This window comes from Knufia obscura (assembly GCF_036327395.1).
Source record: "Knufia obscura strain CCFEE 5817 isolate CBS 148926 chromosome Unknown scaffold_2, whole genome shotgun sequence".
Classification (NCBI taxonomy): domain Eukaryota; kingdom Fungi; phylum Ascomycota; class Eurotiomycetes; order Chaetothyriales; family Trichomeriaceae; genus Knufia; species Knufia obscura.
The window spans coordinates 65,446-93,330 of NW_027042688.1; the positions used below are offsets into that span (position 1 = coordinate 65,446).

Genomic DNA, 27,885 nt, shown 5'->3' on the forward strand with positions numbered 1-27,885 from the left:
GCTACCGTCTAACCTTGCCAACTAATGTGAGCATAGGAACAAACGTAGATTCACGGAGCACAGCTTCCGTTCGTTGCTGATAGAATTCGTGCTTGACGAGGACCTCTGATTACGATCTCCTCCAGGGATGCACGATGTAGCTTATCAGCTATTTCTTCCCAGCAACGGCTCCTGCTCCCCATTCATGCCGTTCTTCTTCGCTTGCGCCTGTCCATCCTGCTCACCATCATCGTCTTCCTCAGCCTGCTTCTCGTTCGGCAGATCTCTGTAATCCCCGTGAGCCACCTTACGAACGCTCCAAGTTCCTGCCTCGGCCGCCTCTTTGTAGAACTCTTGGTTCTCCTCGAAGGTTCTATGCCCGCTCTCAGGACAATACAGCCATGTCCACCAACCAGCGAATGCGTTACTTGCCGCGAAGACCAGGAAAAGCCAGTAGCTCAAGTGAGTGAACATGATAGGCGTCAGCAATGTGACAGCGAAGTTGGCAAAACCCCATACGACAACCGAGATCGCCGCACCATTTGCCCGAGCAGACGACGGAAAGATCTCCGTCGGAATCAGCCATGGTGGTACCAGCCAGCCAATGCCAAAGACTGAAGTTGCTATGTACAGAACAATAACACCCGGAATGCCTGTGGCTAGAAGTGGGATGTGTAGGCTAGCTTGGTGGGTGGCCAGGCCTCCAAGAAGGCCTAGAATCGCGAAGGAAACAGCCAGCCAGAAGGCGCCTCTTACAAGTAGCCAGCGTCTGCCTTTACTGTCAATAAGGATCCAAGCGAAGGTCATCATGCCGAAGTAAAAGAGGTAGTTGCCCATTGTGATAAACTCAGCAGTGGCGGTCTTGAAGCCCAACAGTTCGAAGATTTGTGGTCCGTACACGGAGACTGCTCCGTAGCCAGTAAGTGCTTGGTTGACCTGACCCATGATCGTGACGACTGTTGGGTGCCATTGAGTCCTTCCTGGAATCAACATGTCGCCGTAAGTGACCATGCCATCTTTCTCCTCCTGTTCGTGGGCCTCTTGTAGCTCATTAATGCGGTCATCAACCTGGTCCTTACCAAAGACTTTCGCAATCGATCTCTTGGCTCTATCGGTCTTCCCCTGCAAAACCAGCCATCGAGGTGTCTCTGGAAGCAGCGCTGTGCCAGAGATAAGCAGAATCGGATATATTTGCATTGCAATGATCGGTGTCCGCCATGCCCACTCATCGTACTTGCCCAAAGTGTGTGTCACCAGAATGTTGATAATGAAAGCCATATTGAGACCGAGGATGTTCGCCTGGAACTCCTGAGCTAAGGCTGTCCCTCGTGCGTCATCCTCTGAGAGCTCCGAGGTATACACGGGCACCACAGCATCGAGTCCGCCTACGCCGAGACCCATGACGATTCGACCAACGAGCATCACAGGTAATGCAGCTTGTGGAAAGCCCATGCCCGCGAAGAACATGATCAAGTTTCCGAGCGCTGCCATAGCGACGCAGGCGAGTACACCGGGCTTCCGGCCTACCACATCTGCGAATTGGGAGGCAATGACAGCTCCAAGTGCGCAACCAAGGTAGTAGACGCTAACAATAATACCGACCATCGGATGATTCTTCTCGATGCCCATCGTGTTCAAGTAGTGGTAGTTTGTGTTGATCAAGCTCATCATGCCCTGGTCATAGCCATAGAGGGCGATAGCCGTGGAAGAAAACAGCACGACCTGAGTCTGCTTTTGCTTCAGCCATTCTGCCAACATGGTCGCGGCGTACCAGTTCCTGAGATTTGTGAGATAAGACGAGATCCGTGTTTCGGTGTCAGCACTCCATGTTGACAATTTCACAACCCCTGTAATTGCGTCTGAAGCAGTACGAGACAAAGGCGAAGACAGATCAAGAATGTTACAACAGAAAAGTTCAAGGTGAGAAATCCTGAGAGAACTTACCGAGCTACACCTGACTCTCTGCCTTGGCGCAACAGTGTTTGAGATCGAAGCTAGTAGCGAAGAGGATCTCAGCAATGACGCGTGAAGTGGGTGTGGCTACCACGTCGCGTGATCGTGTCACTATCCTGTGATTGGTATCCTGAAGCACCTGCCTACTCTGGGCTTCATGAACGCAAGTAACGTGATAGTACAGCAAGGATGGGGTTCTCGCAAACATGGCAAGTGTTTCAGTTAACAAGCAACAGAAGATATTGTTGAGATAATGGAGAATAAGGGCTAGAGCTGGTGAGAGTTCAGCGCACCTGCTAGTGACACAATAATGTTTTGGATGGCTGAGGTGATGCCTTAGGAGCCTTATGGCCTTAATGATTTTAGCCCATATGATTAATAACCGATAGGTAATCTTCCTCTTGCATTATTCATCATCAAAAGGTCGTTCGACTCGTCGAGTCTCTAGTCATCTGCTACGAAGTGACACGAACAGTATGAAGAAACTGGTCAGATGCTGTCGGCGCACAAGGTTGCTGCCTCATTCCAAGTGATGCGTTCTCAGTGTGCCAGACGACGCGCTCGAAAGACGAAATGTGGTATCCCGTCGCAAGTGGTCACGGAGTGGTCTCCTGAGGACCTAGGTGAAGTCAATGATCTCCGCATGCCGTCGAAGATGATAGTAGGTACCGAGTGTGTCCAGCCTGCCCACCTAATGGCGCTTTCGATCGTCGTACGAGCATGAACGTACGGATGACAAATATGCAGATGGCTAAGCTCCAGGCGGAGAGACAATCGTTATCATGGAAGCTACATATACCCAAGCTCAATTGCTCTGTCCTGATATACATTGCTGCACTGACTTTGCAAAATGGCATCTCTGCATGACTCTGCAGAACTTGTTCTCTTGGCATCGCCAATTTCGCCCTACGTCCAGAAGGTCAAGATAGCGCTGCGAGAAAAGGATATTGAGTTCACGACACTTGTCCCAGAAGATTTCGCGAACAATTCAACCTCGGGTCCCCTTAGATCGGCCAACCCACGTGTTGAGGTACCAGCCCTCATAGATGGCGACCTCCAAATATTTGATTCTACCATTATTCTAGAATATCTAGAAGACAAATGGCCTGAGCCAGCACTGCTCCCCAACAATCCAGCGGCAAGAGCAAGAGCCCGCATGATCGAAGAGCTCTGCGACACTGAATATGAAGCTGTGAACTGGGGACTTAATGAAGTACGATCGTTCAAGCGTGCTGAAGGTAACCTGGCACTTGAACTCGAGAAGCAAGGCAAGCATCATATCGAGACCATCTATCATTGGTTGACTGAGAAACTTGGTTCACATACGTGGTTCAATGGCGAAACCTTTGGATGGGCTGATGTTGCTGTGTTGCCGTTTGTCAATCGATCCATGACTCTCGGGGTCTGCCCAGCAACGGGTAGCCCTTTGGCGCGTTGGCACTCTAGAGCAAAGGAAAGACCCTCGGTTGCGCAGACATTCAAGGAATACGAAGAGGGTCTTCCTTCAATGCAAGCACTAGCCAAGTCTGTGGCCGCTGGTGAGAGGAAACGGGAGTACAGAAGTCAGAGGCTTGAATGGATGATCAAGGCTGGCGGCCTGGAAGTGGTTGTTGAAGGACTGCGCAAAGACAATATTCGGTTTACGTGGCCACAGAATATTTAGCATTTCTGGCCGACCTTCATAGTTTGATAGGAGCAAGGCAATCGTCGAGAGTGATAGTGGAATCTATATTCCTGACGTGAAAGCTGCATAGCGACAAGGACGATCCGTGTTGCACGTGCTGTGTGCCATGCTTCCTATCGCTCGCCGGAGCAAAATTGTTCAGGACGTAATAGCCTCCCAGACACACCCAAGAACGCTTCTTCGATGAACGCTATGTGTAGATGTGAAGCGCCTGAGTTGCAAGGGGCATCAAGACATAAAGATAGGACAGCAATGGTTCATCGACTTAGATATGCGCAGAGGAACTAATTCGAGCTCAATATCGATTGCATGAAGGGTATCTATGCATCATTTATATGACCGAGGCGTACTCCAAAATCAGAGATCCATCCCAATTTAAGCACTCTCGATGAGCGATTCGAGCTCTGAGACGATGTCCTTGAGCTCACTCTTGAGCTCAGACTTGGCAACCTCAAAGAGATCCGGGGTAGCCTCGGACTTCATATCGTATCCTCCTTCGTTAATAATATCACTGAAGTTGGACTTGCCACCGCCGTTCCAAGCAAGCACTAAAGTCAGGTTAGCTTCACGATTCAAGTCAGAATGGGGAAAGAGTGAACTTACAGTTGACAGTATCCGATGGGATGTCAGATAGCACATTCTTGGTGGCAACGCTAATCATATGAGCCTTGAGCTTCTTGGGTGTGATTTCGGCGACTGCGTAAGCAGAGTCGGAAGAAGGCTGGAGAGACAAGAAGTAGGTGAGGAGACCGCAAATATGTGGAGAAGCCATCGATGTACCAGAGATGGTGTTAGTGGCGTACTTGCTTCCGATCCAGGTTGACTGAATGTTGAGACCAGGAGCGAAGATGTCGGTGCACTTTCCATAGTTTGAGAAGTATGCTCGCTCGTCACCGAGGGTGGAGGCGCCAACAGTGACGGCCTTGTCAGCTGCGGCGGGAGAGTAGTTGCAGGAATTGGCATTGTCGTTTCCAGCTGCAACAGCGAAGTGAATACCGGCGTCAACAGCAGCATTGACTGCCAAATCAAGAGTTGGGGACTTCCCACCACCCAAGCTCATGTTTGCAGTCGAACCCTTGTTGCCCTTCTTGCCTTCGTTCTTCTTGTGGTCAGTGGCAGCCCACTCGACACCCTTGACAACATCGGACATGCTACCGCTACCGTTGCTTCGGAGGACCTTGACGGCCTTGACGTTGGCTTTCTTGGCGACACCAAACTTCTTGCCTGCGACTGTGCCGGAGCAGTGTGTTCCGTGGCCATTGCCATCTTCATCGGCGTCTCCTGTTGGGATGGTCTTTCCCCACTTGGCTCGGCCTTCGAAGTCGACGTGGTCGACATTTGTACCAGTATCGATCACGTAGGCAGTAACGCCCTCACCACCCTCGGCGGTGTGGAGGTACTGTTAAGCTAGTTAGCATGAATCTTGAGCAGGTTCCGGAGTAGCGTACCTTGTTGAATGTAGAGAAAGAGAGACCTTTCCTGTGGGAGATACGGGCAAGACCCCATGGGGCGTTCTTCTCGACATCTGGTTCTTCGTCCTTCAGGGTGTGTACCTCGGAATCGATCTCGATGTACTCGACGTCGGGGTGTCTTCGGACCTGCTCGATGGTTTCTTCATCGAAGTGACCGGAGTAGCCCATCAGACCTGGGATATCGTATGTGTGCCTAAGACCTTGGTAGATCTCCTCTTGAAAGCTTATCTGGCCTCGCTTCTTGAGCTCGGTCTTCATCGACTGCTTCTCGTGGACATCTTGTACCCAGCTGTGGTGGGCCTTTGCACCAGCATCTGTTACATGGCTCTTGAAGACGATCATGTAGTTGTTGGCGATGGGCTCAGAGTTCGACGATGAGTGGATTGGGGCTGCATCGTTGTGGATGGTGTCGATGAGGACTGGGGAGCTAGCTGCTACGGCCGCGAGGGCCAAACTGACAACAGATCTCATCCTGGATGATGGTCGTCCTTCTCGATATTCCAGATATCGAGACAATAGAGACGAGATAGATTATGATAAGCTTCAAAGGGTGTTGGGAAGACAAGTATGAAGGAGGATGGGTTGTTTAGATATGGAAGCAGGTACAGGCAGGCAGATGACTGGCCGAGATAGAGGTCGGCAGGCGTGATCCAACGACGTAACCAGCCTCATACGGTCATGTGTCACGCTTGGTGAGGCGCTTCGGGTGGGTCCCCGGCCCTCCGTTGCTGTGCAAGATCTAGCCGGATGCCTATTACGGACGCTCCTAAGCAGATGCTCGCATGAGCTATCAAGCATATAGTCGCTAGCATTGTCCTCGACTAGAGCAATGGGCACTTCATGACCGTTTATGCAATCCGACGTAGTGCAAGAATTCAACACTCGATGAGCTGCTATAGCTTTCTGAGGTAAAGTACTCGTACAGGTGCCCTCCCAGCACCACGCTAATCGACTGATACAGGCTCCAGTCATGCGCCGGCGCGCTACCTAGTGCAGCTGACACTCTTATCTCTTATCAGCTGAGCCACCATGTGCTAATATGCTTAACCGTGTGCCGTAGCGGACCATGTACGTCCAAGTGTAATGCTACTTTGTGCACTGTACTTCGTTCGCGGTCCGAAGGTCAAGGCCAACGCCTATGTAACCTAGTATGCTGCAGCATAGAACGAACAGCCTCTACAACAGTCAGCACTTATTCCGTGAGGCTTGACTTTGGCTTAAAAGGGGCCAAAAAATGCCACCTTCATGCTGGAACAGCTACAGTAGATCTAGGTAGTGGTACAGAAGTGTCAGACGTGAGCTGTCACTCACGACTACTAAGTCAGTCGATATTTCTAATGCATACCACTTTCTTTTCGAGTCTCGAGCAAATTTGTCAGGAGCAAACGGACTGATGCAGCAGTTCCTGGACGAAAACTATGTCCCTTGATCCTTCCCGCGCACGCGCCGTTTCGAGTACTTCCACCAACGCTCCTCCCGAGAATGAGATAACGACCACTCTAAATGACCTGAAGGACCTGGACTTGTCGACATGGCAAGCATACAAGGACGATTTGGCACAGGCCGGTTTAGTCCAGCAGTTGCGCTTCAAGCTCAAGGATCTTGATGCAATTGTCAACCCTCAAGACTCGTTCCGTAGAGCACATGGCTTCCAGGTCATAAGTCAACTCATTCACAGCCTAGTCGAAATATGGAAGACTTCACCTGTACCTCTAGAGACGAAGGACTTGATTCAGACTCTGGCTCAGTTGTTGCTCGTCCTCGAAGCCGCCCTCGTCCACCATGCGGGAAATAGCAGATACTTCCGGACAAGAGTTGAAGGAGGAGGCTGGGTCGCAATGGAAAGGAGCCTGTCTACGCTCCTAGCATGCTTGATGGAGAACAAATCTGATACCACGAGCGTCGAGCAGTTTTACGGTGTGCTGTTTGCAGTTGCTGTGGGCGACGAGGCGCTTTCATCCATCTACACGAACACTGCGAAGGCTTGTCCTCCTCCGGGCCGAAGTTGGGATTTGAAGAGTGCTGCTACCATTGAGGCGCATGTTGAGAGATACCTGAACAATGTTGCGGATATTGCCGTTCCAGACATGCTCCCAATCATCATCAGAACATGGATACAATACATACAAAAGACTGGGAAGTCAATTCAGACCATCAATTTGGCATTGCCGATCAGTCTTAAGGCTTTACTGGGCCTGTCAAGACAAAACATCGTGGAAGCCCATACTTCAGGCTTGCTCAGTGCAGTTATTCCACTGCTATTCGATGGCCAGCATACTCTGGTCGAAAAGTCCCTCTACCGCGAGCTTGCCTTACTGCTTTTCCAACAAGGTGTTACAAGTCTAGATGATGCTCATCACTTCTTCTCCAAAGCTGCCACATCTGCAGCAGCAGCCACGTTTCTGCTTGAAGCCATCCGTGTATCGCGCCATCCAGCGAGCATCCAATTCGACCTATCAAGATACGGCTCTTCATCGATAGAGCTGCCAACCTTGCGTAAAGCCTTTCCGCCAAACCAGGCAGACGGATACACTCTAGCTCTTTGGGCTCGTTTTGATAACTTCGATGCGGAGGCTCATACCACACTTTTTGGTGCATGTGACAAGACTCAGACATGCTTCGTTCTGGCCTACCTCGAAAAAGATTCTCACCAACTAATCCTTCAGACTTCGACTAAAGGTTCTCGTCCAAGTGTCAGATTCAAGTCCGTGAAATTCGAGCCTGACAAATGGTACCACATCTGCATTGTCCACAAGAAACCGAGAAGCATCAGTTCTTCAAAAGCATTACTCTACGTTGATGGTCTATTTGTGGAGCAAGTCAAAGCAAACTTTCCAGCGTCAGCTCCTCCAGAGCGTAGTGGTCCTCCAAGAGTACAAGCTTTCTTCGGTACACCACAAGATCTGGCGCCTAACACTGAAGGCACTTGCATGACTTTGTGGTCCCTTGCATCGGCCATCTTGTTCGAGAACACTCTCAACGAGGATTTGATTTCTGTCATGTACCATCTCGGCCCTAGCTACCACGGGAACATGCAGGACTGTCTCGGCTCCTTCCAGACTTATGCTGCGTCAGCTGCTTTGAACTTCCGGAACGAAACCTTGAATGCTGGCAACGAGGGCTCATCGCATTTGAGCATTGCGACACGTCAGAAAGGAAGTAACGTGCTGCCAGAAGATACGATCTTGTTCAACGTCTCCCCAGCAGCGGTCCTGGACAGCGATGATCGAAATAATGTAGATGAAAGCCAGCTCATCAAATCACTCTCGAAAATCGCGGCGAAGAATCTATTCTCGTACACCAGATCCGGAGCCAACGCTGTGGTCATCAACGGTGCCGTCCCTGCCATCAATGACGCTCTGGTGCAGTCAAACGGCGTCGCAATGTTGATGGGTGAGCCAGTGGTCACTGTCCCGCAGTCGTTAGATGATGTGACCTGGAGGCTTGGTGGCTGTGTTGCCATTGGCCTGGGTTTAGTCAGCAAAGCCAAAACGACTGAGGACGTGGCGACCGCGGTCGATATTCTGCTTGAGACCGTCAAGGATAGCTGGAGGAATAGCGAAGTTATGGAACGCAATAGTGGTTATGGCATTCTTAGCAGCCTCATCCGTGAAAAGCTGATGGTACCAGCAAGCGGCTCTGAACAGAGCAAGAGTCCACTGGCTATCCCGACCCCGAGTCTTGATCGTAGCGGTCTTGCGCTACGGTTGTTGAAGTCGACCCTGTCATTCTTGGGCTACGACAATAACGACCCATCGAGGTCCATGATCAACAATCCCATGGCTTACAAGATCCTGCTGATTGACAATGGCGTCTGGCGACTACATCATTTCGAGACCCAAGAACTTTACTTCAAGCAGTTCGTGGTTTTCGCAACCGAGAGCGTGCACGCAAAGTTCAACCTCAAGCGATTGAGCCGCATGCGGGTTTTGCGCAGATTGCTCGAAGCGCTCAAATCGGAAAATGTCTCAAGAAGCACAATGCCATCATACAGTGCTGCTCTTACCGCCCTGCTACCTACAGCGACGTCTGCTGAGATGCTACGATCGATAGCTTTGTTCATCACCTACTCAGTGCATAAGCGCAGCTCGACAGCTCGGCTTAGAAAGTCTGCGCGCTCAAGAGCATCGTCAGGAGCCAGCTCAACGACCCCTTCGGGCAGTGAAAGTGCAAATCTATCGCAATTCGAAATTGGTGTTGAGATCCTGCGGCTCTATTCTGATATGTTGTGCAAGAAGGGCGATTTGAGCATGATCAGGAAGTTCGCGAAGACAGTGACTAACAAGTGGTTGTTATATTTACTGTCCGAGGCATCTCCTGAAGTCATAGTGCTTTCGATGCGGATTCTGGCTCGGCTTTTGGTCGTGCATGGCGAAGCATATGTCAAGAAGTTCAAGGACAAGTCAGGTGGCTTTACCATTATTGCACATCGACTCAAGCGGTGGTGGCATCTGCCGGCTTTGTGGCCTGCTTGCTTTGCTATCCTGTTCGACCTTGATGTCGCTGAGCTAGACCTCGACCGTTCATTTGACTTGTTCTCCTTCGTCGATCTGTTCAACTCAAAGAAGCAATATGGTGTGGTTTACCCTGTGATGTTCGAAGTTATTACAGGTATGCTTCAGTCTGGCCTCAAGGCAATTGTGTCATCAAAGCAGCATCAGGCAGGGCTGCAGGTGCACGCCGCACCACAGGCTTCTAATACGCCGGAAAGATTGTCCATGTCAACAATGGCACCAGCAAATCCTCTACTGACTTTGGTCACAACACAGAATGTGGAGACGTTCAATACGATCATTCGCTTCCTCTCAGATCTGCAGACTCGATCAGCAAAATTTCGCGAGTTCGGTGCCTCATCGTCGTACGTGCAAGATCTGCTTTGCGTCCTCTTCCCTGTTGTCGTGGGATCAGATCTTGTCGAGGCTACAGTCGAGCTGAATGCTAGAGACTCGATGTTATCTTTCGAGGGTACAGATGTCGTTGTTCAACCGCTATCTGCTCGGCCTCCGATCATTCGAGCTGCTGAAAACGACGATGGAAAGAGGCCCCACCGAGGCAAGGCACTGCGGCGCGGTTCTTCGTTCGTGCTCGTGTCTAAAGATCTTGCCCGATCAGACGCTTCTTCGGAGGCCGTTGCGTCTGAGAGCCAAGCAGCACAGTCAACGCAGGCTGCCGAAAACAACATCAAGCATGGCATTGTCCAGAGCGTGCTCGAATTGGTGGTGTCACTGTTCGTGGATCAAATCCTCGCACGCAAGGACTTCGGCGGTTTGGGATTGTTCCTGAAAACGCCGCCAGGTTTTATTGAGCATCAGACATTCTTCGAGTCATGGATCCTGCGCAACACTATCTCGCAGCTGTCAAATGCCATCGCCCTTGATCAGACAATCTTGTGTGAACCAAAAGTGCTTACAAATCTTGCACGGTTCTTGAGCCATCTCGGCAATGCTATATTCGAGGGCTGGTTCATCGGTGGCGCAGAGGCGGTGATCGATTTTGCTTCAACCATTCTGGAGTACCTGCAAAGGTCGGATGTATCGGAAATGAAGAGTGTAAGACTTTGTGCTCAACCAATCTCGACTATCCGTGGTGTCGTTTTTAGAATTGAGCTTCTTAGCTTGTCACATCTTGACGTCCGTGAAACTTTGTCGTTTCTGAGGAAGCTTTCATACTGGCAGAACGTTCTGTTGTCGCCACACGAGGCTCAATCTAATTACTTGCAGCTGTTGTGCTATTTGCTCTATGGCAGCCTTATATCAAATGAAGACGATGTACGGACAGGGGCCGCAGATCTGTGGCGTACCATACTTGTGCAAAAGCCAACAGAGACCGCATCAATATTGGGCCAAGCAAGCACTGCCACCCAAAAACAGCTTGCAAGCAGTTTTGAGAAGCTCGTCGAACTCGACAATGAGACCTTTCTGGTCTGGGCTGACGAACATAAAGAAGAGCTGGATGACTTATTCTTCGGCACTCTCTCGAAAGCCTGGGATGCCTTTGTCAGCGAAGAGAACGAAAAGACAGAAGAGTCGTCCAAGGCCAGGATCAGCCGCAGAAGAGAAAAGTTGAAAGGGTGGGCAAGGGATGAGGCGGAGCGTGAAGAGCTCTTACGTCGGCATGATGTGACGTTCGATCACTGGACATCCAATATCTATTCGTCCGAGACATTGAAGCACCAGAGACTCTTGCAAGATCAGTCGGATGACTTAGTTTTCACCAACGCCTCTTTTGCCCGCATGCGGAGGGAGTTGGCCCGTTCTGCTGATTTGTTCGGCGAAGACAAGCCACGAAAATGGCGTGTCGATCAAACTGAGGGCCGCAACCGCATGCGCATGCGGCTTGTTGAGGACTTTTCGTTCACTGACGACAACCAACAGCCGAAACGCAAGGTCTCCGGCTTAGATGTGCCTGCGCTACGTTTGAATACCAAAGGATTGAGGAAGTCGACAGCAGAGACTATCGGCGTCACACCAGGAGGTGCAGAGCTTTCGCAAGTCAATTCGCCACTTCCGAACGATGCAGATACGACTAAAGAGCCTTTCCCGCCCGTTGAAAGGTCGGACACTTTGGACCACATAGAAACTGAAGAGACATTCGAACTTGTGGAGGATCCCAATGCGGGCGAAGAGGACTTCGAGGACAGGAACCGCAAAGTTATGCGCAGCCTTCATCGAGGCGATCAAGTCAAGCATGTCTCAAACATATCTCGGGTTGCTGGTCTCGAGGCTGTAGAGGGTCTGCTTATTCTCGGGAAAGACTATATTTACCTCATCGACAACTTCTTCCAGAGAGCGGACGGCGACATCGTGCACGTCTGGCAGGCTCCCCCAGAAGAACGCGATCCGTATGTTGGCATGATATCTGGTCGTGATGTGTCGCAGAAGCCAGTCTCGAAGACTGAAGAGCACGAGAGTCGAAGCTGGAAATGGTCGGACGTAATCAGCACATCGAAACGCCGCTTCCTGTTCCGGGATGTTGCCATTGAGATATTCTTCGGCGACGGCAGAAGCTATCTTCTGACCGTGCTAAACCCCAAGGCTCGCAATGATCTCTACTCGCTCGTCAACGCTAAAGTACCGCAGTATGGCAATCCAGAGTCACCTCAATCTGAAGTCGCTTGGAGGTACGAAACGTTGAAGAGTGCAGATGACGAGCCACAGACTATTGGAGCACGATTCGCGAGTGTGTTCAACCAGTCACCAAGTCTTGCGGCGACAAAGAAGTGGCAGAAGGGAGAAATGTCGAACTTCCATTACCTCATGCTTATCAACACGTTGGCGGGACGAACGTACAACGACCTGACACAATACCCGGTCTTCCCATGGGTAATTGCTGATTACACAAGCAATGAACTGGATCTCGACAATCCTCGCAGTTACAGAGATCTCTCGAAGCCAATGGGCTGTCAGACTGCCGACAGAGAAGCAGAGTTCCGCGAAAGATACAAGCAGTTTGCAGAGATGGGAGACAGCAATGCACCACCCTTTCACTATGGTACACATTATTCGTCGGCCATGATCGTCACATCCTACCTGATACGGCTACAGCCATTCGTCAAGTCGTACTTGCTATTGCAGGGTGGCAGCTTTGATCATCCAGATCGGATGTTCTTCTCCATCGAAGGTGCCTGGCAATCTGCCTCTCGGACGAACATGACCGATGTACGTGAATTGACGCCTGAATTCTTCTATCTTCCAGAATTCCTCACCAATACGAACGACTACGATTTTGGTATGCGTCAGAACAGCAGCAAGTCTATTGGCAATGTTACACTACCACCGTGGGCGAAGGGTGATCCGAAGGTCTTCATCTCCAAACAGAGAGAAGCACTGGAAAGCCCTCATGTCAGCAAGAATCTGCACAAATGGATAGATCTTGTGTTCGGCTGCAAGCAGAAGGGCGAGGCAGCTATCGAAGCAGTGAACGTATTCCACCATCTCTCATATCAAGGTGCAAGGGATCTTGATGCCATCGACGACCCTGTCGAAAGACTTGCAACGATTGGCATCATCCACAATTTCGGGCAAACACCGTTTCAGGTTTTCCAGCGAGCTCATGCAGCTCGCGAACATGCAAGGCACAAATATAAGCGGTTAGACAGTGCAGCAGAATCATTAACCAGGATACCAGGCACAATACTGGACACGGAAGAACGTGTTGCATCCCTCACCTACGCCACAAAAGCAGACAAATTGCTGTGCTCGGGCGCCTTCAGACTCAACATTCCTCCAAACTACGACAAATACATGGAATGGGGTTTCTCAGACAACTCAATCAGATTTTACGCCGCCGAAAGCCGCAAACAAATTGGTCTCTTCGAACATCTTCATATTGGTCAACTTTCTTGTGCACTCTTCGGCGACTCCAAGACCCTAATCACAGCAGGCACAGACTGCACGATTGCCGTCTGGTCAATCCATAGCCCTAGCAGTAAGTCTGTTGATGTGCAACCGAGAGCCACACTCTTCGGACACAGATCGACAGTCACGAACCTAGCACTGTCACGCTCATTCAACGCGCTACTCTCGTGCTCGTCAAGCGGAGAGCTCATCATGTGGGATCTGAATAGATGTGAATTTGTCCGACGAATCCAAACAGGCAGAAAATTGATAGTCGAATGCGCTGCCATCAATGATGTGACTGGCAATGTGATTGTTTGCCACAGCAGCTGGATTAACATATTCACGTTGAACGGGGATCTGCTGGTGCGCCAGGATACATCTGAGAGATCGTCAGGCGAAGATACCATCGTTAGCGTTGCATGCTATGAAGGTGCAGGAAATGAGTGGTTGGAGCGGGATGTTCTTTTTACAGGACACAAACGTGGTGTCGTCAAGGTATGGGCGCTGGTTATCGAAGATGGGGTGTTCACACTGGAGTTGATCAGGCAGCTCAACCACATTGACGGAAGAGGCGAGGGAGGCAATGTTAGTGCAGCGATCACGTGTATCTTGCCGCAGCCTCAGGTTGTGTATACTGGAGACGAGGATGGGAGGGTCGTTGAGTGGAATTGTGTGCAGAGGCATTAGGACCAGACCCCTCAGTGTTAATGACAGCGAGATGAGAAAACCACAGTGAAGTTTTGACCTTGAAGACCAATGACATACTTTTGATCCTCCAACTTCTCTAGTTCTCGTGAAGTTCGCTTTGCCTTTCATCGTCTCGTAATCTGCTGCACTTACTCTGTTAAATACACTGCCGTTCAATCATCGCATTTTACCTCGAAGTTGCCAACCCTCCGATAGCAACGCTTCCCTCTCGCTCCTCAAGCCGTAGAAAACTCACCTCCCGCCACCTCTCACGGCTGCTTCGCCGCCGCCCCCTCATGCGCATCCCCTTCCGCCCCTACAACAGCCCCATGGTCCCCCGCCTTAGTACTCCCAAAGGTCGACGTCTTACTCGCATCACCGGCGTCCATCCTTTCATCCAACCCGCCACCTGAACTGGAAGTCTCGGCTGAGAGGTTCTTGCCCACGTCCTTTGAGATTGAGGTTGAAGCAGAGCCGGATTGGGAGGGGTTTTGGGATTGTTCGTTTAGGACGGTGGATTGGGTGTTTGCGTGGTCCATTTTGGTTTCGAGATTTGGATTGGAAAAGTGTGTGGGGTTGATATGTCTTGTAGTGATGGTCGAATACTGCGTTTGATAGCGGGATTCCGTAATTCAAGGTGAGTGATGCTTGATTCGAGGCTGGTCTGTGCTTCTGTCTTCTGGAAGTAATGGTATGAAGCTGAGGAACAGTACAGTATAATCATTCGACATTGAAGGCGATCGCGGCGTGATAAAGGTTACGTAGCTATGATGCAAGAGACGGGTACGTGCATTAAGATGTGGAGACGTCATTCGTAGCACAATTCACCACGGCAGGCAGGCACGTTTCAAACTGTTGAGCGTTGCTACATTCAGGTCATTCGGAATGGCAAGCTGATATGTTTCAGAGGTTGATCACTCAGTTGTGCAGATAGTGTCTCACTTCTTGATATTGTACATAAGCCTGGCAATGCGCTGGCATGCCGGCTGACACACACAAGCAGTCTGTCAAAGACATGCACCATGCTAAAATAGTACACTAGAACCACACATTATCCCCTTTCCTTCCTGTGTAAAATACATACCATGCTCTTCTGCGTTGCTTTTCTGTTACACTTTCCGGATCTCCACTGACGACGCCGTAAATATGATTCGTCTGTGGCGAACACAATTCATATGCTCGTTAACAGTAATGAGTCTCTTTCTAAGATCCGTCTTCGAAAGAGTGTCTATAGCCAGAATTCATCCACGGTCGTTGCTCATCACATTCGAGTCTCGAGTCGTGTATCCAATCGGACAGGCTGCTGTCCGTAACTGCAATGCTGTTGCCAAAATGGGCGCTCCATATCATGCGTGTTCAAGCTGTTACAATCCACTGCCGTCACATCATCTTCTGTTGCTAAGAAAGTTCACACCAGCCGCCTGCGGCATATTCAACAAACTGTCAGCTCGCTGGAACACATCGCCCTTGAAGAATGAATCGCCATACAGGCTGGCAGGTGTGCTCGGTACCGTAGCTTGCGCAGCTGGCCCTAATGCTGCAGAGAGTGGCGTGGCCGGCATAGATGACGTGGCTGATAGCGGACTAACCGCACCATTGAATCCACTTGTAGGCTGTAATGCCGGCGTCGACGACGCCGAGAGCGATGGCGGTGGCTGCAATTGCGTTCTCTGAGGTTGTGCGTACTGTGCTTGATGAATCTGTTGCTGTGCGATAGCTGCTGCGTAGGACGAAACATTGCTGTTAGCAACAGTGGCCGAGCGGTTGTACTGCGGTCGAGAGATATGTTCACCACCTCTTGACGCGAGCGGAGTTGGCGCTGGCATGGGGTTAACGCCTTGCAGGAGATGATTCCACGGGCTTGTGGTAATGGCATGACCAGCGTCTTGAAAAGCCTTCTGAACTGGGCGTAGGACACCGACAGCTTCCTGCGGAAGTACTAACACCCGCGACTTTCTCACCTCCTTCATCTCGGTGACTAGATCCACGAAAGTCGACAAGAATGACTTGCATAACACCCAGAACGAAGGATCATGTCGTCCGCCTTCGGCGTTACTCAAGCCAACACCAGAGTCCTTGAGCTTCATGTTCGTAAGCCGTATCTGCAATGCCTGCGTCAAGTCAAGGCAAGTCCTAGACTTCTGCACTAGTCCGTTCCAGGCATCGACGACATTCTTCGTCTGTCGCTGATCGTTGGCAGCAGCATTGAGACATCGCTCCAGCTGTTGCATAGTGATTGGTACTGCTTGCAGAGCTATTTCATATGCCTTCGTCAAAGCCATGAATATCTGTTCAAAACGTCGTTCTTCTTGCTCGTCAGTCATACGCGTCTCTGAACTGGCCCTGCCGTTCAATGAAGCCATGGGTGGGAGTTGGTAGCTTTCTGCCGAGCCAGGTGTACTGGCAGCGCTTGGAGCTTGACTGTTCATTGTCAAAGTCGTGCCTCTTGAGTCGGATCTCGATCGAGCAGCAAATTTTCTGCTTGAACTGCTTCCCATGGCAGATTGTGACCTGCTATACGTACCATTGAGGACAGGAGCAGGAAGGTGCGGTATCTGTAACGACGGTGGTTGAACTGGTTGCAAGATTGGCTCTTTCAACGTAGGGACTTTCAGTACCGTGTCGCTTCGGAACCTGACAGGCCGCTCGGTCATGTCGTCAATATCTTGGTTGGCAGATCGAGGTGTTTCAGGTACCGGTTCTTCGGGTATGGTAGCAATAGGATGGGTCGTCCCACTTGACATCTGCCTACGATGGTGCTTGACCTCAATTCCGAAGCTTTTGATGGCATTCTTGACCTCGACTACACTGCCGTATAACATCAACATAAGCGATCGTACATAACGAGGGTCTGCGTCTTTGACGATGTTGCGGGTAGATTCCTGCATTTGTGTAGTAACATGCATGAAGCTTTTTATGCAGACCGCAGTGTCGGTGTTGATCATCTCCTCTGCCCGTTCCCAAGACTCCTCATCTCCAGGATTGAGCTGCTGCGCGTCACTGAGTGACTTATTGAGTTTGTCAATTTGGCCACATGCGTTGTAGAAGGACATCCCGAGGTTAGTCTTCCTTGAATTTCTGCCTTCGCTAGCCATAATTAGTCCCGAAATGTGAGGCTGAACTTGGTAGATGGCGTAGAGGATGCCTTTAGCACCCTCCACTATAGGCCTGCGAAGTTGACCAGTTCTGTGCTCTGGCAGACTAGAAAGTCGCGCCACACGATCATTACGCACATCCCTCGGACTGCTTGGACTGGAGCTGGCTGCGCCTGGAAATGAGAGACTGTCTTTACGCCTGAGTACCGAGCCATGACTGAAACCACGCGCATGTATTTGTTTTCCTTGGGGACCCTCATCTATGCTGTCAAGCTGCTCTTTTCGGGCCACACCCATTCGTCTTTGCCGGGCTGTAGCAGCTGTGGCGGAAGCCTGCAGCACACTCTCGCTGTTGCTCCGGTTTCTCTCATTGCCGTTGACAATCGGAGCTATGCCAGGTCTCTTCTGTACTGTTGCGGTAGATGATTGACCGGACAAACCACGAAGGTGGGACTTAGCCGGCAAGGAAGGTGGCTTACTCTGCTGCGGAGTGGTCTCTCCACTGTCAGAGATAGGATCGGAAGAGATGGTTGCCGGCACAACAGGAAACCTGCCACTTAAAGCGCGTCTCGGTCGCATGGGCTCAACTGCACTTTGAGGTTCGTTCGAGTCGCCATTGTCCACCACCGGAGTGCTGGCTGACGAAGGTTTCAGCTTCTTCAAGTACTTCATTATCTCAGTGGTCATAGCGGCGTCTCTTTCGTTCTCCAGCATTTCTGAGTATGCTACTTCTCCCTCTTTTTTCTCGAAGACCTTCACGATGTGCTTCTTGAATGGATTATCGGCCAACTTGAGCACCTTGAGCCGGGGCAGTTCCGTCAATTCCACCGGCAGGTCTTGCAAGCGGTTCTGCACAATGGCGAAGACTCTCAGGCATTCTAGCTTCTTGATCTCTGGAGGTATATTTGAAATCTTGTTCTTGCTGACATCAAGAATCTCGAGTAAGGGCATTTGATAGATTGACGGAGGGAGTTCTCTGAAGTCGTTGGATCTGATATTCAGATAGCGAAGCTGTTTGCAAGCTGCAATGCGAGAGGGCATGTAGCGCAGCATATTGTGTGACAAGGACAAGCGTTCGACATCTGCAATGATCAGATCGATTATGGCATCTGGAAGCCGTTCTATTCTTGCTCTTCCAAGATCGATAGTCAAGGTGGGTTTGAGGGCATCGGAGACGTCGTCAGGCCCTGAAAAAACATGCTGTGTCTCCTTCCGTGCCTCTTCGATCTTCTTTGTGAATAGGTCGATGGTCTGTTCCGCGGTCAGACAGTCCGACCTCTGTTGGGCAGTCCTGCTGATGGAATGTGGCACAAATCGAGGACGGGGTCTCTGTAAGGCCCTTGGCGGGGTTGTGTCGACTGTTGCAGGACCTGGGCCCTGGTCAGAGGCATAATTTGTATCATGATTGGTCGTGTGTCGTGTAGCATCGTACAAGTCCTTGCGGAACGACTGTGCTGTACGTGGTCGATCGTCAACTGGGGTAATGCCCCTGGCCAATATGTCTGTATCCATTTTGTAGAGGGATCATGCGCAAAGAAGCGATAGAGTCGAAAACGTGTTCGCTCGAGGTTCGGGCGTCAAGCATTATCGTTGGTGGTCGTGATGGATATGTGCGCTGGAGATCATGAGTCCCGCATTATTGGTGATAAGGTGAACGACATCTTCAGCAGCGAGTAACCGTGTGCAAGAGGGATGGTGAATATGCAGGTAGTGAAGGAGGTCCGTGCCGGAGAATCGATCTGTGTCAGGATCTGTGCTGTGGAGGGTGGGCGCAGAGCAAAGGATTGTTCGCACGTGTCGTGGAGGGAGAGTCGCTGGTTTCGAGGTTGTCGAGGGCGATTAATGTACAATGGCACGATTGTGACTGCTATACAGGGCGGAAGGAGCAATGTGTGTCTCGGAGAAGTAAGGTAAAGAAGCTGCTGTCGATGTGCTTCAGCAGCTGCAAACAAAGACGTTGCGACCAGGGAGGCTAACAAGAAACTTCTGCAGGCACAGAAGAAACGGGTACGTTTATCGGTCCCTATCGCAGCTCCGCCGGTACCCAACAACCAACCAAAACTGAGGTCGCTGAGGCACTAAAACCCTCTCGTCTTCAACCCGAAACAATTGGTCTACTCTAGCTCCGGTATCCCTGTTCCTACCTCAAATAGCGCCAACGGTGGTCTTCAGCTCGTCACCTCCTCGTCGACTAAGAAATCGTCAATGAGGTCAGCTGGGGTGAGCGCTTCAAGTCACGCACCACTGGCACTTCTTGCGCGTGTGATAGTTGCGGGCTTTCTGGCCGCAAGATTAATCCGTACTTGAAGCACTGGATTGAAACCTATGTAGCGATCGCCTCGGGCGACAATATGAATTGGCGCGACATAAAGTCCAATGCTAGATGATCTGGTTGTATTACAACATGCTCACGATGCTTGAACCTACAGCAATCATCCTAGCCGCACTCCTGCTGGCTCCCATCCTCCATCAACCTACTCTCAACACCATATCCCCTTAAGCCACCATCCAGAATCCACTGCTCATTATCCTCAGTATCGTCCTGTACTCTCCTCCAAACACTCTTCCTCTCCCTCTTTTTCCCTGCGCTTTCCGCACCTGCTACTTCTCCATCTTTCGGCTTCCACACAGGCCTGATCAACGCTCCGCCCTTCAACAACGGATTGTTACTGAAAGCCCCGCTCCCGCCCAACTTCTGCCTCTCATCATCCCTTGCCACCTCCTCGTCCACGATTTCCTCCTCTACCTCCGTTTTTGGCATCTCAGCCTTGACTCGTTCGAACGTCTTGACCAATTTCCCATTCTTGACACTCAAGCTCATCATAGTCCTCTTCTTCTCCCACTCCGGTCTGTTCGCGTCTTCCATCTCACGAATATACTGCTGTTGCTTCTTCAGCGCAGCCGCCCGCTGCGTAGGTGTCATCCACTGTGTTGCGCCATGCGTGAGGGTCATATCGTAATCGCTCGCCTCATCGTGCACCTTCGTCCGCTGTGCATTCTCGCGCTGGAAAGCTAGTAATCTGTCCCTGTGTGCACGGGCTCGACTTGCGGCGCTGCTACCCTCATCGCCTGAGACGTCAGGACTGGAGCCGAACATCGGTGTTGCTCCGCCAGAGCGACCGCCAGCAACGCTTACGTTGTGGGTTACTGTCTTCTCAATGCCACGTTCTTCTTTGAGGGCCCGAATCATGCCGTTGACTTGCTCACGACTCAAGATCGGTGAATCGCAGAACGAACAGGGCTGAAGTCCTTCGAGGGCGCATATTATCTTGCCGCAGTTGATGCAGTTGGGTGCGGTAGTGAAGAGAGGATGTATTGAAGCGTTGCAGTCACATTTTCTCCGCTCGCTAGACAACGTCGGATTCGTTGAAAGCTCAAGGGCAGCAATTGCCGAGGTGAGATCTGCTATTGAGGATGTTGTCGTACTTGCGCCCTTCCCATGGCCATGCGGCGTAGACGTGCCAGATTGAGGCTGCGAGTATGATTGTGTGGCATGGGCGGGCTTTTTGCTCTGTTTCGTCCTCACATTCGGCAGATCAGAGATCAATTTGCCTGAGGCTGAGGGTGGCATGAGACTTGGTGAGCCACGATTCCCAGGCGATGGATCTCTCGACCTGCCTGGAGATGGTGTCTGTAAACCTCCTTGACTGACTCTCGGTAGCTGTAAAGCATCTGGCTGCTGCGACAAAGACAATGCATCCGATAGATTCGCAGCTGAGTTGCCCTTCTTGTGCCCTCTCGCCCCGAAGTCCTGGTCTTGCTGCTTCGTGTAAGCACCACTCACATCACCATATCCTTCCGGCCGCCGCACGGGTCCAGCGTTGTGCAACGGAGCTTTCTGCTTCTGCTTTTTGACGTGCTTTGGAACACCACCATCATTAGTGACTTGCCTCGAGGAGGCACCTGCTTGGCTTGTCGGTGGTTTGACATCAGGTCGCCGCGAGTTAAATCCTGAAATGAATTCAAATGCCTGCGGTGAGTCTCCGAGCATGTTTTTGAGGTGCTCAGCGCCGGCTTCTTTGGATAGTGTAGTCGTGTAGGTAACGATTTCCTTCAGTGATTCATCGTCGATTGGTAAAAGCCGCTGCAGTCGAGGGACGGCCCATATCATAAGTTCTTGCGACATGGTGGACCGTGATCTTTTAAAAGCACTGTTTCTACTCTCAAGACTTGGGGTTCGGCACACCGAGCGCTTCTGGGTCACTAGGAGTGTTGTCCACTTGTTACTACTCTTCAGTCGTTGGAACTGGTTGGTGTTGAATCCGGCGAGATTGGGTCAGGCAAGAAGTGTTCCCAGAATGAGGCCGTGCGGTCCTTGAGCGAGATCTGTGTGAATTGTAATGGTACGTTGCTGGTTATGTGTTGACAGTAGATAGTAGAGTGTGGTTTAGCCGTCAATTCAGTGGTGACGAAGTTGGAGGTTGATACAAACTTCTTCCTGAAGTTCAAGGCATCAAGCACGAGTCACAAAGTGAAGTCGACAGACTGGTCAGTGGTCGTGGAACCTCTGTTGTATGCTCGGGGCTCGAATCCGGCTGGTATATGACTGCCAACCCCTTAGTGTTGTCAAGGAAAGTGGTCATTGATCAATGCTCAGCAGTTAGCAACACGAGAGCATAGTGATATGTCTACGCAAATCAAGAGGATGCTGTAATTGTTTGATTACGATTGCTACACAAAAAATCGACGCTTGCTATACACTTTATAATCTGTACACCGACGTCCGCCACAAACACCGCCTTCCAAACTTCGCCAGGTCGCCATCCTTCTCGGCTTGCCACTGATCTGTACTGTCCTGCAGAGAATCGGCTCTAGCACGCCGTTCTTCCGGAGTAGTACTGCATGATCCTTCTGGTGTGCGCCTCGATGTGGTGCTGTGCCTTTTGTTCTGTTCTCATTCGTTCCGTAGCCACGGGACAAATTGTGCAAATGGTTCCGGCGTGGACAGCAGGCGACCCTATATCGAAGAGGGGTGGATTTTGCCGTGCTTCAGAGTCGAAGTATATTCAGGGTCATATCCCCGTAGACTTTTAGGTGTTCCGATGCCTGGATCACTGCACTTTCTTCACCTCGGCCAGACCCGAATACTGCCTGTCGTCCTCACCCTCGACTTCTTGCTGTATCTTCTCCATCTCCTTAGCTTGTCTGTTCCACTCGGCTGCGGCCATCTTCGTCTCCCTACGGAAGAGCTCTTCGTTCGGCTTTCGGTAGCTACCTCCTAGTCTGTCCCACAGTGTCGTAAATTGGCCATAATTGTAGTCTACTAAAGTTAGCAAAAGTGTACCGGTGAAACACAAGAGGGTATATTTACTAAAATAAAGGTGATGCATGGTGTGGCAAGCGGCGCCATTGATGACTGGCGAATTGGCGACGTACTCCCCATCGTGAATGAAAATAGTCCAGATGTTGATGAAGCCGAACAAGGCGATGTATGCGAATTTCTGTAGTGGGAAGATGAACGGGAAGAGGTGATAGGGTACAGATTGGGCAAAGCCGTCAAGTGGATGGAAAGCGTGGCTGGCGAATGGGGTTGGCATGATCCATTTGTGGTGTGGCTTGTGAAGCGTCTTGTAGACCATAGGGTGGTGTAAACCTCTGTGGATGAAGTAGATGAGGCAATCGGTAAAGAGGATGAAGATAGGGAACTGGAGGTAGTTGTAGAGTGGGAATGGCGCTTCGTCGAGCCTGTCGTAGAATTTGGCGTAGCCCTTGACTTCCAGAACGAAGCAGACGGCCGTCAGGAGAGACATGCCCGGCATCGAGGTCTGTGCTTGCTTGATTTCCATCCATAGCTGATTCTTGAGGTACTTCGGGTGCTGAAACGTGGTCTTGTCGAAAACGAAAACGTAGGAGAGAGTGGCGCAGATGAAGTACAAGAGCACACCAAAGAGCCTGCGAAAGTCAGTGCGCTGGTCGGAAACACAGCATGGCGCAGCTTACCAAACAATCAGGAACAGTTCGATAAATTGTCTTTCCGTCTTATCTCTTGACCAGGAACTCATCCACGCATACTCCGATGGTGGGAATGAGAAGTATTGAGTCGCTGGTTCCCAGGTCCATTGCTTTTGAGGTATCAGAGTAGCGCCTTCTCGCATACTCGAAAAGGTTGCTGTAGCATTATGTTGAGCAATGGCGGTCTGAGCTGGCAGCACCGTTGCCCAGAATTTGTCAAAGACATAGGCATCGGCGAATTCGAGAATCACATCCATATTGACGGCGATCAAGTCAAAGACAATACCAAATGCTACAAGAACCGAGCGCAGTGTAGGAAGTGAGGGGATTGAAAGCTCTTATCAAATCTCTTTCAGAAAAAGTCCCGGCAAGCGCACCGCAGCAGGGGTCCAGTCAGGCCACCACCACAAAGTTCGAGCCCGAAGACCGACGCCCCGTTCGGGGTGTTGATCTAGACATCTGATTGGCGCCCTGTGAGCCCGCGTTAACAGGATGAAAAAGCTTCTTTCGAAATCCACAACATGCTTCTGGGCCGAACTGCCCGTCGGATGATTAATCATCTTCGCAGCCTTGTTCTGCGGTGAAGACTGGCAACGAGGCTCACTTCGAATCCATGTCGTCAGTCGAGTTACACAGCAAAATGCATCGAGTGACCATAGCTACCGATCCATCCTTGACAGCTTCTATCTAGCAGCTATCTTGACAGCTGTATTCTAGTCGAGTCAACCATGCGTACCCACCTATAGTACATCGATCAGCCTGCAGATACGATGATCCTCGACCTGGGCACCTCGACATATTCCCGATACTGCGTACCTTGATAATCACGCGCGACACATCATCCGAACATGACCTCTCGCTATGAGCGCATCAGCGCCGAGTCCGTCGAGGCCGTTGCAGGCATGACCGCTGGTCTAGCATCGACCATCGCTGTCCACCCACTAGACATCATCAAGACTCGCATGCAGCTCGACACTTCTCCGAACCCATTGCTAAACTCCACGAGATCAGTTTTTGGAGACATACTGCGCAATGAAGGTCCGACGAGGATAAGAGCTTTGTATCGAGGTCTTTCTCCGAACTTGCTCGGAAACTCAGCTGGTTGGGGACTGTACTTTCTGTGGTACAAGCAGGGACAGGATCTTGTGCGCAAAACGCGAGGATACAGCAGAGAACAAAAGCTGACCAACGTGGACTATTTGATGGCAAGCGCAGGTGCTGGCGGGTTATCTGCTGTCCTTACGAACCCAATATGGGTCGTCAAGACGAGAATGATATCAACATCCTCGGCTACCGAAGGTGCATATCCGAGCATGATCTATGGTTTCAAGAGTATCTGGCAGACGGAAGGCATCAGAGGCTATTTTCACGGCCTCATACCCGCGCTGTTCGGTGTGACACATGGCGCACTGTACTTCCTAGCATACGAGAATATCAAGATCTGGCAAAGAGCGAGGAATGGGAAGGACGAGCTATCAAACACCGACACAAGTATAGCTGCCACTTTGTCCAAGGTATTCGCTGGCACAGCAACATATCCAAGTCAAGTCGTCCGGTCTCGCTTGCAATCATACGATCCCGCTCTGAAGGTGCAGCGGAAAAGTCTGGGCGTCGTGCGCATTATGCGTGATTTGTGGAGGAATGAGGGTGCACTGGGCTTCTACAAAGGTTTGATCCCTAATTTGGCTCGGGTTATCCCAAGCACATGCGTAACGTTTCTTGTGTATGAGAATACAAGGTGGGCCTTGCCACGGATCTTCAACGACGGCATGGCAGAGGCGAAAACAGCTTTGTGATTGAGTTGCGAACTTGTATTGTCTTGATCGCGTTCAAGCATGGTGTTCCGGTGTCATGGTTTCAGCGGAAGTTACATCCGTTCTCCAAGCAAGACTTAACGTATATATAATCTCCTCTCAATTCATTCTTCTTCAGCTCACGTAGTCCATGAAAGTGTTATATGTGACACCGAGATGCACACTATCTGCTTGCCTACAACCCAGGACCCGCATGCAGAACGCTTGCCATTAATCGAAAATGGACCGATTGCATACGCAGATAGGGTTCGACATGGATGCCTTGGTCGATGCTCAGTTTAGAAATGCACATCTGCCTCAATTCGTTCTGCCTCCTCCCGATGTAACCTGAATCCAAGTCAGCTCGAACTGGCAATGCGGACTCAGACCGCCGGAAGCATTGCTCTTGATTGAGTATACTGGACTGCACCTTACCACAAGCTTTGGAACTTTTACTTTGTGAGTAGGACCCTGCCTGGTTTGTGTTTCTTTAGTATTTCTCTGTCCGTTCAAGCGGGTACAGCCTCGGTCTGACTTGATACATGGGAAGAACACCATGTTCGACTATGAATACGTGAGCTTGACTCCCGAACAAGTCGAGGCGCGTCGCAAACTCCTCGATCATGCAGGTTGGCAAGCATATCTAGCCCCTACCATTCTGCTGGCAGCGCTAGCTTCCTACAACTCTGTCATATCTTCGAAGCGTCTGCTTTCCAATCGTAATGAAGAGCCTCCGGCCGTTACCCTTCTCACGCGTCGCATCTCCTGGATTCTTGACACGACCTACATCCCAGAATTTGGTCCCGTACGCGTTCAGCTCCTTGGCTTCATCTACACAGCATACCTCCTATTTCAGATCTTCAACAAGACGGGAAATGACTACATGCACGTCACGAAAGCCTTTGGGCACGTTGCGGTCTCTCAACTACCAATGCACTATGTGTTGAGCACGAAGTCATCATATTCGCCCATCATAAAGGTCACCGGCTTAACCCATGAGCGAATGAATGCATACCACCGCTTATACGGTCGGATCATCCATTCTCTCCTGGCAACGCACGCAGTACTGTATCTGCGGTTCTTCGCAAAGATGAATCTCCTGTCCAAGCGGATAAAGGACTGGGACGTCAGGCTTGGAATTATGGCTTTCTGGGTGATTAACTTTCTGGGTCTACTCGCTATCCCGCCGATCAGAGCCAAGGTGTACCACAAGGTCTTCTACAGAAGTCATATCATTCTCAGCGCGTTGCTGCTCGTCGTTCTGTGGTTTCATGTCCCATATTCGCGGATCTATGTTTGGCGAGCGGCATGGGCGTGGGTAGTGAATGGTGTCTTGAGGAAGGGCGCAAGTCAGAGTGCCAAGGTAAGGTGTGAGATGGTCGGCAACGACCTGGTAAGGGTCGAAGCTGTAATGCAGGGAAAGCATCTTTATTCTTATGTGCCCGGATGCCATGTCTACCTCAATCGGTCCGGTCTCGGTCCACGAACGCCATTCACAGTGGTCAGTGCAAAAGCGTTGAAGCAAGGGGAGACGGAAGTCGAGCTGGTCGCGAAGAATACTCATGGACCAATGACTGCTGCACTTGCCGTAGCGGCTCATGACAACAGTACTATCACCTTGGATCTTGAAGGGCCGTATGGTGAGGCACAAGTTTACATGCCTGACCTCATGCATGAAATCAGACGGAAGGGGGGAAGGTTTCTGCTTATTGCTGGCGGAGTGGGTGCTACATATACTTTGCCAATTTACAAGGCATTACTCGACGCTGGAGCGGACTCGAAGAATGTGCGACTGATTTGGGTCGTCCGAAAAGGAGAAGACGTCAAATGGGCGGCGTCTTTCATGGTTACACGCAAGAACGTTTCGCCGATTGTCGTGCATATCACTCGGCCTGAAGGAGTTGATGTACAGGTCTTGAAGGAAGACAAGAGCCCGAGATCATGCCGGCCGAATTTCGATGTGTATGTAGACGACTTATTCAACGAGAGGCTGTCACCTTCCAGCAAAAATGGAAACGAGCTAGTGAAAGATCCGACGAAGGCTGACCAGCGTTTGCATGATACAGTCACTGTCATGGTATGTGGCCCGCGAGGATTAACGAGTGCCGCGAGAACAGCTGTTGGGAAGCACGTATGGGACTATGGAAGAGATGTGAGATGGTACGAAGAACAATTTGGGTTTGGTGGTTCGTGAAATTCCCAGAGCGCCGAACATGGAAGTTGTCGCAGATATCCGGTACTTGCGTGTGCCTGTGATGGAACATATCCCTGTCACAGCAGATGCCGGCCCAGCATACCAGATGATAGAGTGGGATCCGAAAGGTTATTTATGGTGACTAGCACGCCCTGTCGATAGCATATTGCAAGCACGAGGAAGATGGCGAAAGCCACGGACGGTGACTGTGACTTAGGTTTCTTGCTCATCTTTCGCTCAAAGGTTAAGAAAGGGTCGCATGAGTTGGGTTTTACTGGGCACTCGACGCTACCCATGTCCTCCCTATTGCTTCGGCAGGCAGGATGAGATGGTACATCAGCTACTCCAAACGCACAACCACGATGCCCAGCTCCAATGAGTTCCTCCGTTCGCTCTCTTCTCCCGCATGTTACCAGATCGGAAGAGCATATGCCCGCGAGCACCAAAGACCTCCACTATCGTGGTTGCAATTAGCCTCATTGACATAGTGTCTTAGATGATCCAGAGAGTAACAGCAGTTCCATATGGTAGTATATATATAGCGTACAGCACAACAATTTCTTCGCATTCGACCATAGGTGCCAGAAAACAGGCGTTCCCGTTCGATCACGCATACTTAAGCTCGCAGCCGATCGGCTAGTAGTTGGGTCGGTGACGACCAGCGAATCCCGGTTGTCGAATGTTTTTGTCTTTTTTGCTGCTTTTTGCTGCTCTCGTCGTTGCCTATAAGTTCGGCC

At 50.8% G+C, this 27,885-nt stretch overlaps 10 protein-coding genes across 10 annotated transcripts; 4 read left to right on the top strand and 6 right to left on the bottom strand.

The window, feature by feature from the left end:
• Positions 1 to 144: 144 nt before the first annotated feature.
• PMZ80_001871 (uncharacterized protein) lies at positions 145 to 1,737 on the bottom strand (the record flags this gene model as incomplete). The annotated part of the gene is made up of 1 exon (XM_064870308.1): positions 145 to 1,737. The coding sequence occupies one exon, from the start codon at positions 1,735 to 1,737 to the stop codon at positions 145 to 147; it is 1,593 nt and encodes a 530-aa protein (XP_064732761.1).
• A 1,045-nt stretch (positions 1,738 to 2,782) lies between these two features.
• Positions 2,783 to 3,595, top strand: PMZ80_001872 (uncharacterized protein; the record flags this gene model as incomplete). Its single annotated transcript, XM_064870309.1, has 1 exon — positions 2,783 to 3,595. One exon carries the CDS (start codon positions 2,783 to 2,785, stop codon positions 3,593 to 3,595), a length of 813 nt encoding a protein of 270 aa, XP_064732762.1.
• A 396-nt stretch (positions 3,596 to 3,991) lies between these two features.
• PRB1 (proteinase B) lies at positions 3,992 to 5,559 on the bottom strand (the record flags this gene model as incomplete). Its single annotated transcript, XM_064870310.1, has 3 exons — positions 3,992 to 4,164; positions 4,220 to 5,015; positions 5,065 to 5,559. 3 exons carry the CDS (start codon positions 5,557 to 5,559, stop codon positions 3,992 to 3,994), a joined length of 1,464 nt encoding a protein of 487 aa, XP_064732763.1.
• Positions 5,560 to 6,506: 947 nt separating this feature from the next.
• BPH1 (beige protein-like 1) lies at positions 6,507 to 14,114 on the top strand (the record flags this gene model as incomplete). Its single annotated transcript, XM_064870311.1, has 1 exon — positions 6,507 to 14,114. One exon carries the CDS (start codon positions 6,507 to 6,509, stop codon positions 14,112 to 14,114), a length of 7,608 nt encoding a protein of 2,535 aa, XP_064732764.1.
• Positions 14,115 to 14,383: 269 nt separating this feature from the next.
• On the bottom strand, positions 14,384 to 14,653 carry PMZ80_001875 (uncharacterized protein; the record flags this gene model as incomplete). The annotated part of the gene is made up of 1 exon (XM_064870312.1): positions 14,384 to 14,653. The coding sequence occupies one exon, from the start codon at positions 14,651 to 14,653 to the stop codon at positions 14,384 to 14,386; it is 270 nt and encodes an 89-aa protein (XP_064732765.1).
• An 846-nt stretch (positions 14,654 to 15,499) lies between these two features.
• On the bottom strand, positions 15,500 to 18,721 carry SOG2 (RAM signaling network component; the record flags this gene model as incomplete). Its single annotated transcript, XM_064870313.1, has 1 exon — positions 15,500 to 18,721. The coding sequence occupies one exon, from the start codon at positions 18,719 to 18,721 to the stop codon at positions 15,500 to 15,502; it is 3,222 nt and encodes a 1,073-aa protein (XP_064732766.1).
• A 925-nt stretch (positions 18,722 to 19,646) lies between these two features.
• PMZ80_001877 (uncharacterized protein) lies at positions 19,647 to 21,335 on the bottom strand (the record flags this gene model as incomplete). The annotated part of the gene is made up of 1 exon (XM_064870314.1): positions 19,647 to 21,335. The coding sequence occupies one exon, from the start codon at positions 21,333 to 21,335 to the stop codon at positions 19,647 to 19,649; it is 1,689 nt and encodes a 562-aa protein (XP_064732767.1).
• A 925-nt stretch (positions 21,336 to 22,260) lies between these two features.
• ERG3 (c-5 sterol desaturase) lies at positions 22,261 to 23,418 on the bottom strand (the record flags this gene model as incomplete). The annotated part of the gene is made up of 3 exons (XM_064870315.1): positions 22,261 to 22,469; positions 22,521 to 23,101; positions 23,150 to 23,418. The coding sequence occupies 3 exons, from the start codon at positions 23,416 to 23,418 to the stop codon at positions 22,261 to 22,263; spliced, it is 1,059 nt and encodes a 352-aa protein (XP_064732768.1).
• Positions 23,419 to 24,009: 591 nt separating this feature from the next.
• On the top strand, positions 24,010 to 24,957 carry FLX1 (mitochondrial FAD carrier protein flx1; the record flags this gene model as incomplete). Its single annotated transcript, XM_064870316.1, has 1 exon — positions 24,010 to 24,957. The coding sequence occupies one exon, from the start codon at positions 24,010 to 24,012 to the stop codon at positions 24,955 to 24,957; it is 948 nt and encodes a 315-aa protein (XP_064732769.1).
• A 553-nt stretch (positions 24,958 to 25,510) lies between these two features.
• On the top strand, positions 25,511 to 27,148 carry PMZ80_001880 (uncharacterized protein; the record flags this gene model as incomplete). The annotated part of the gene is made up of 1 exon (XM_064870317.1): positions 25,511 to 27,148. One exon carries the CDS (start codon positions 25,511 to 25,513, stop codon positions 27,146 to 27,148), a length of 1,638 nt encoding a protein of 545 aa, XP_064732770.1.
• Positions 27,149 to 27,885: the final 737 nt, after the last annotated feature.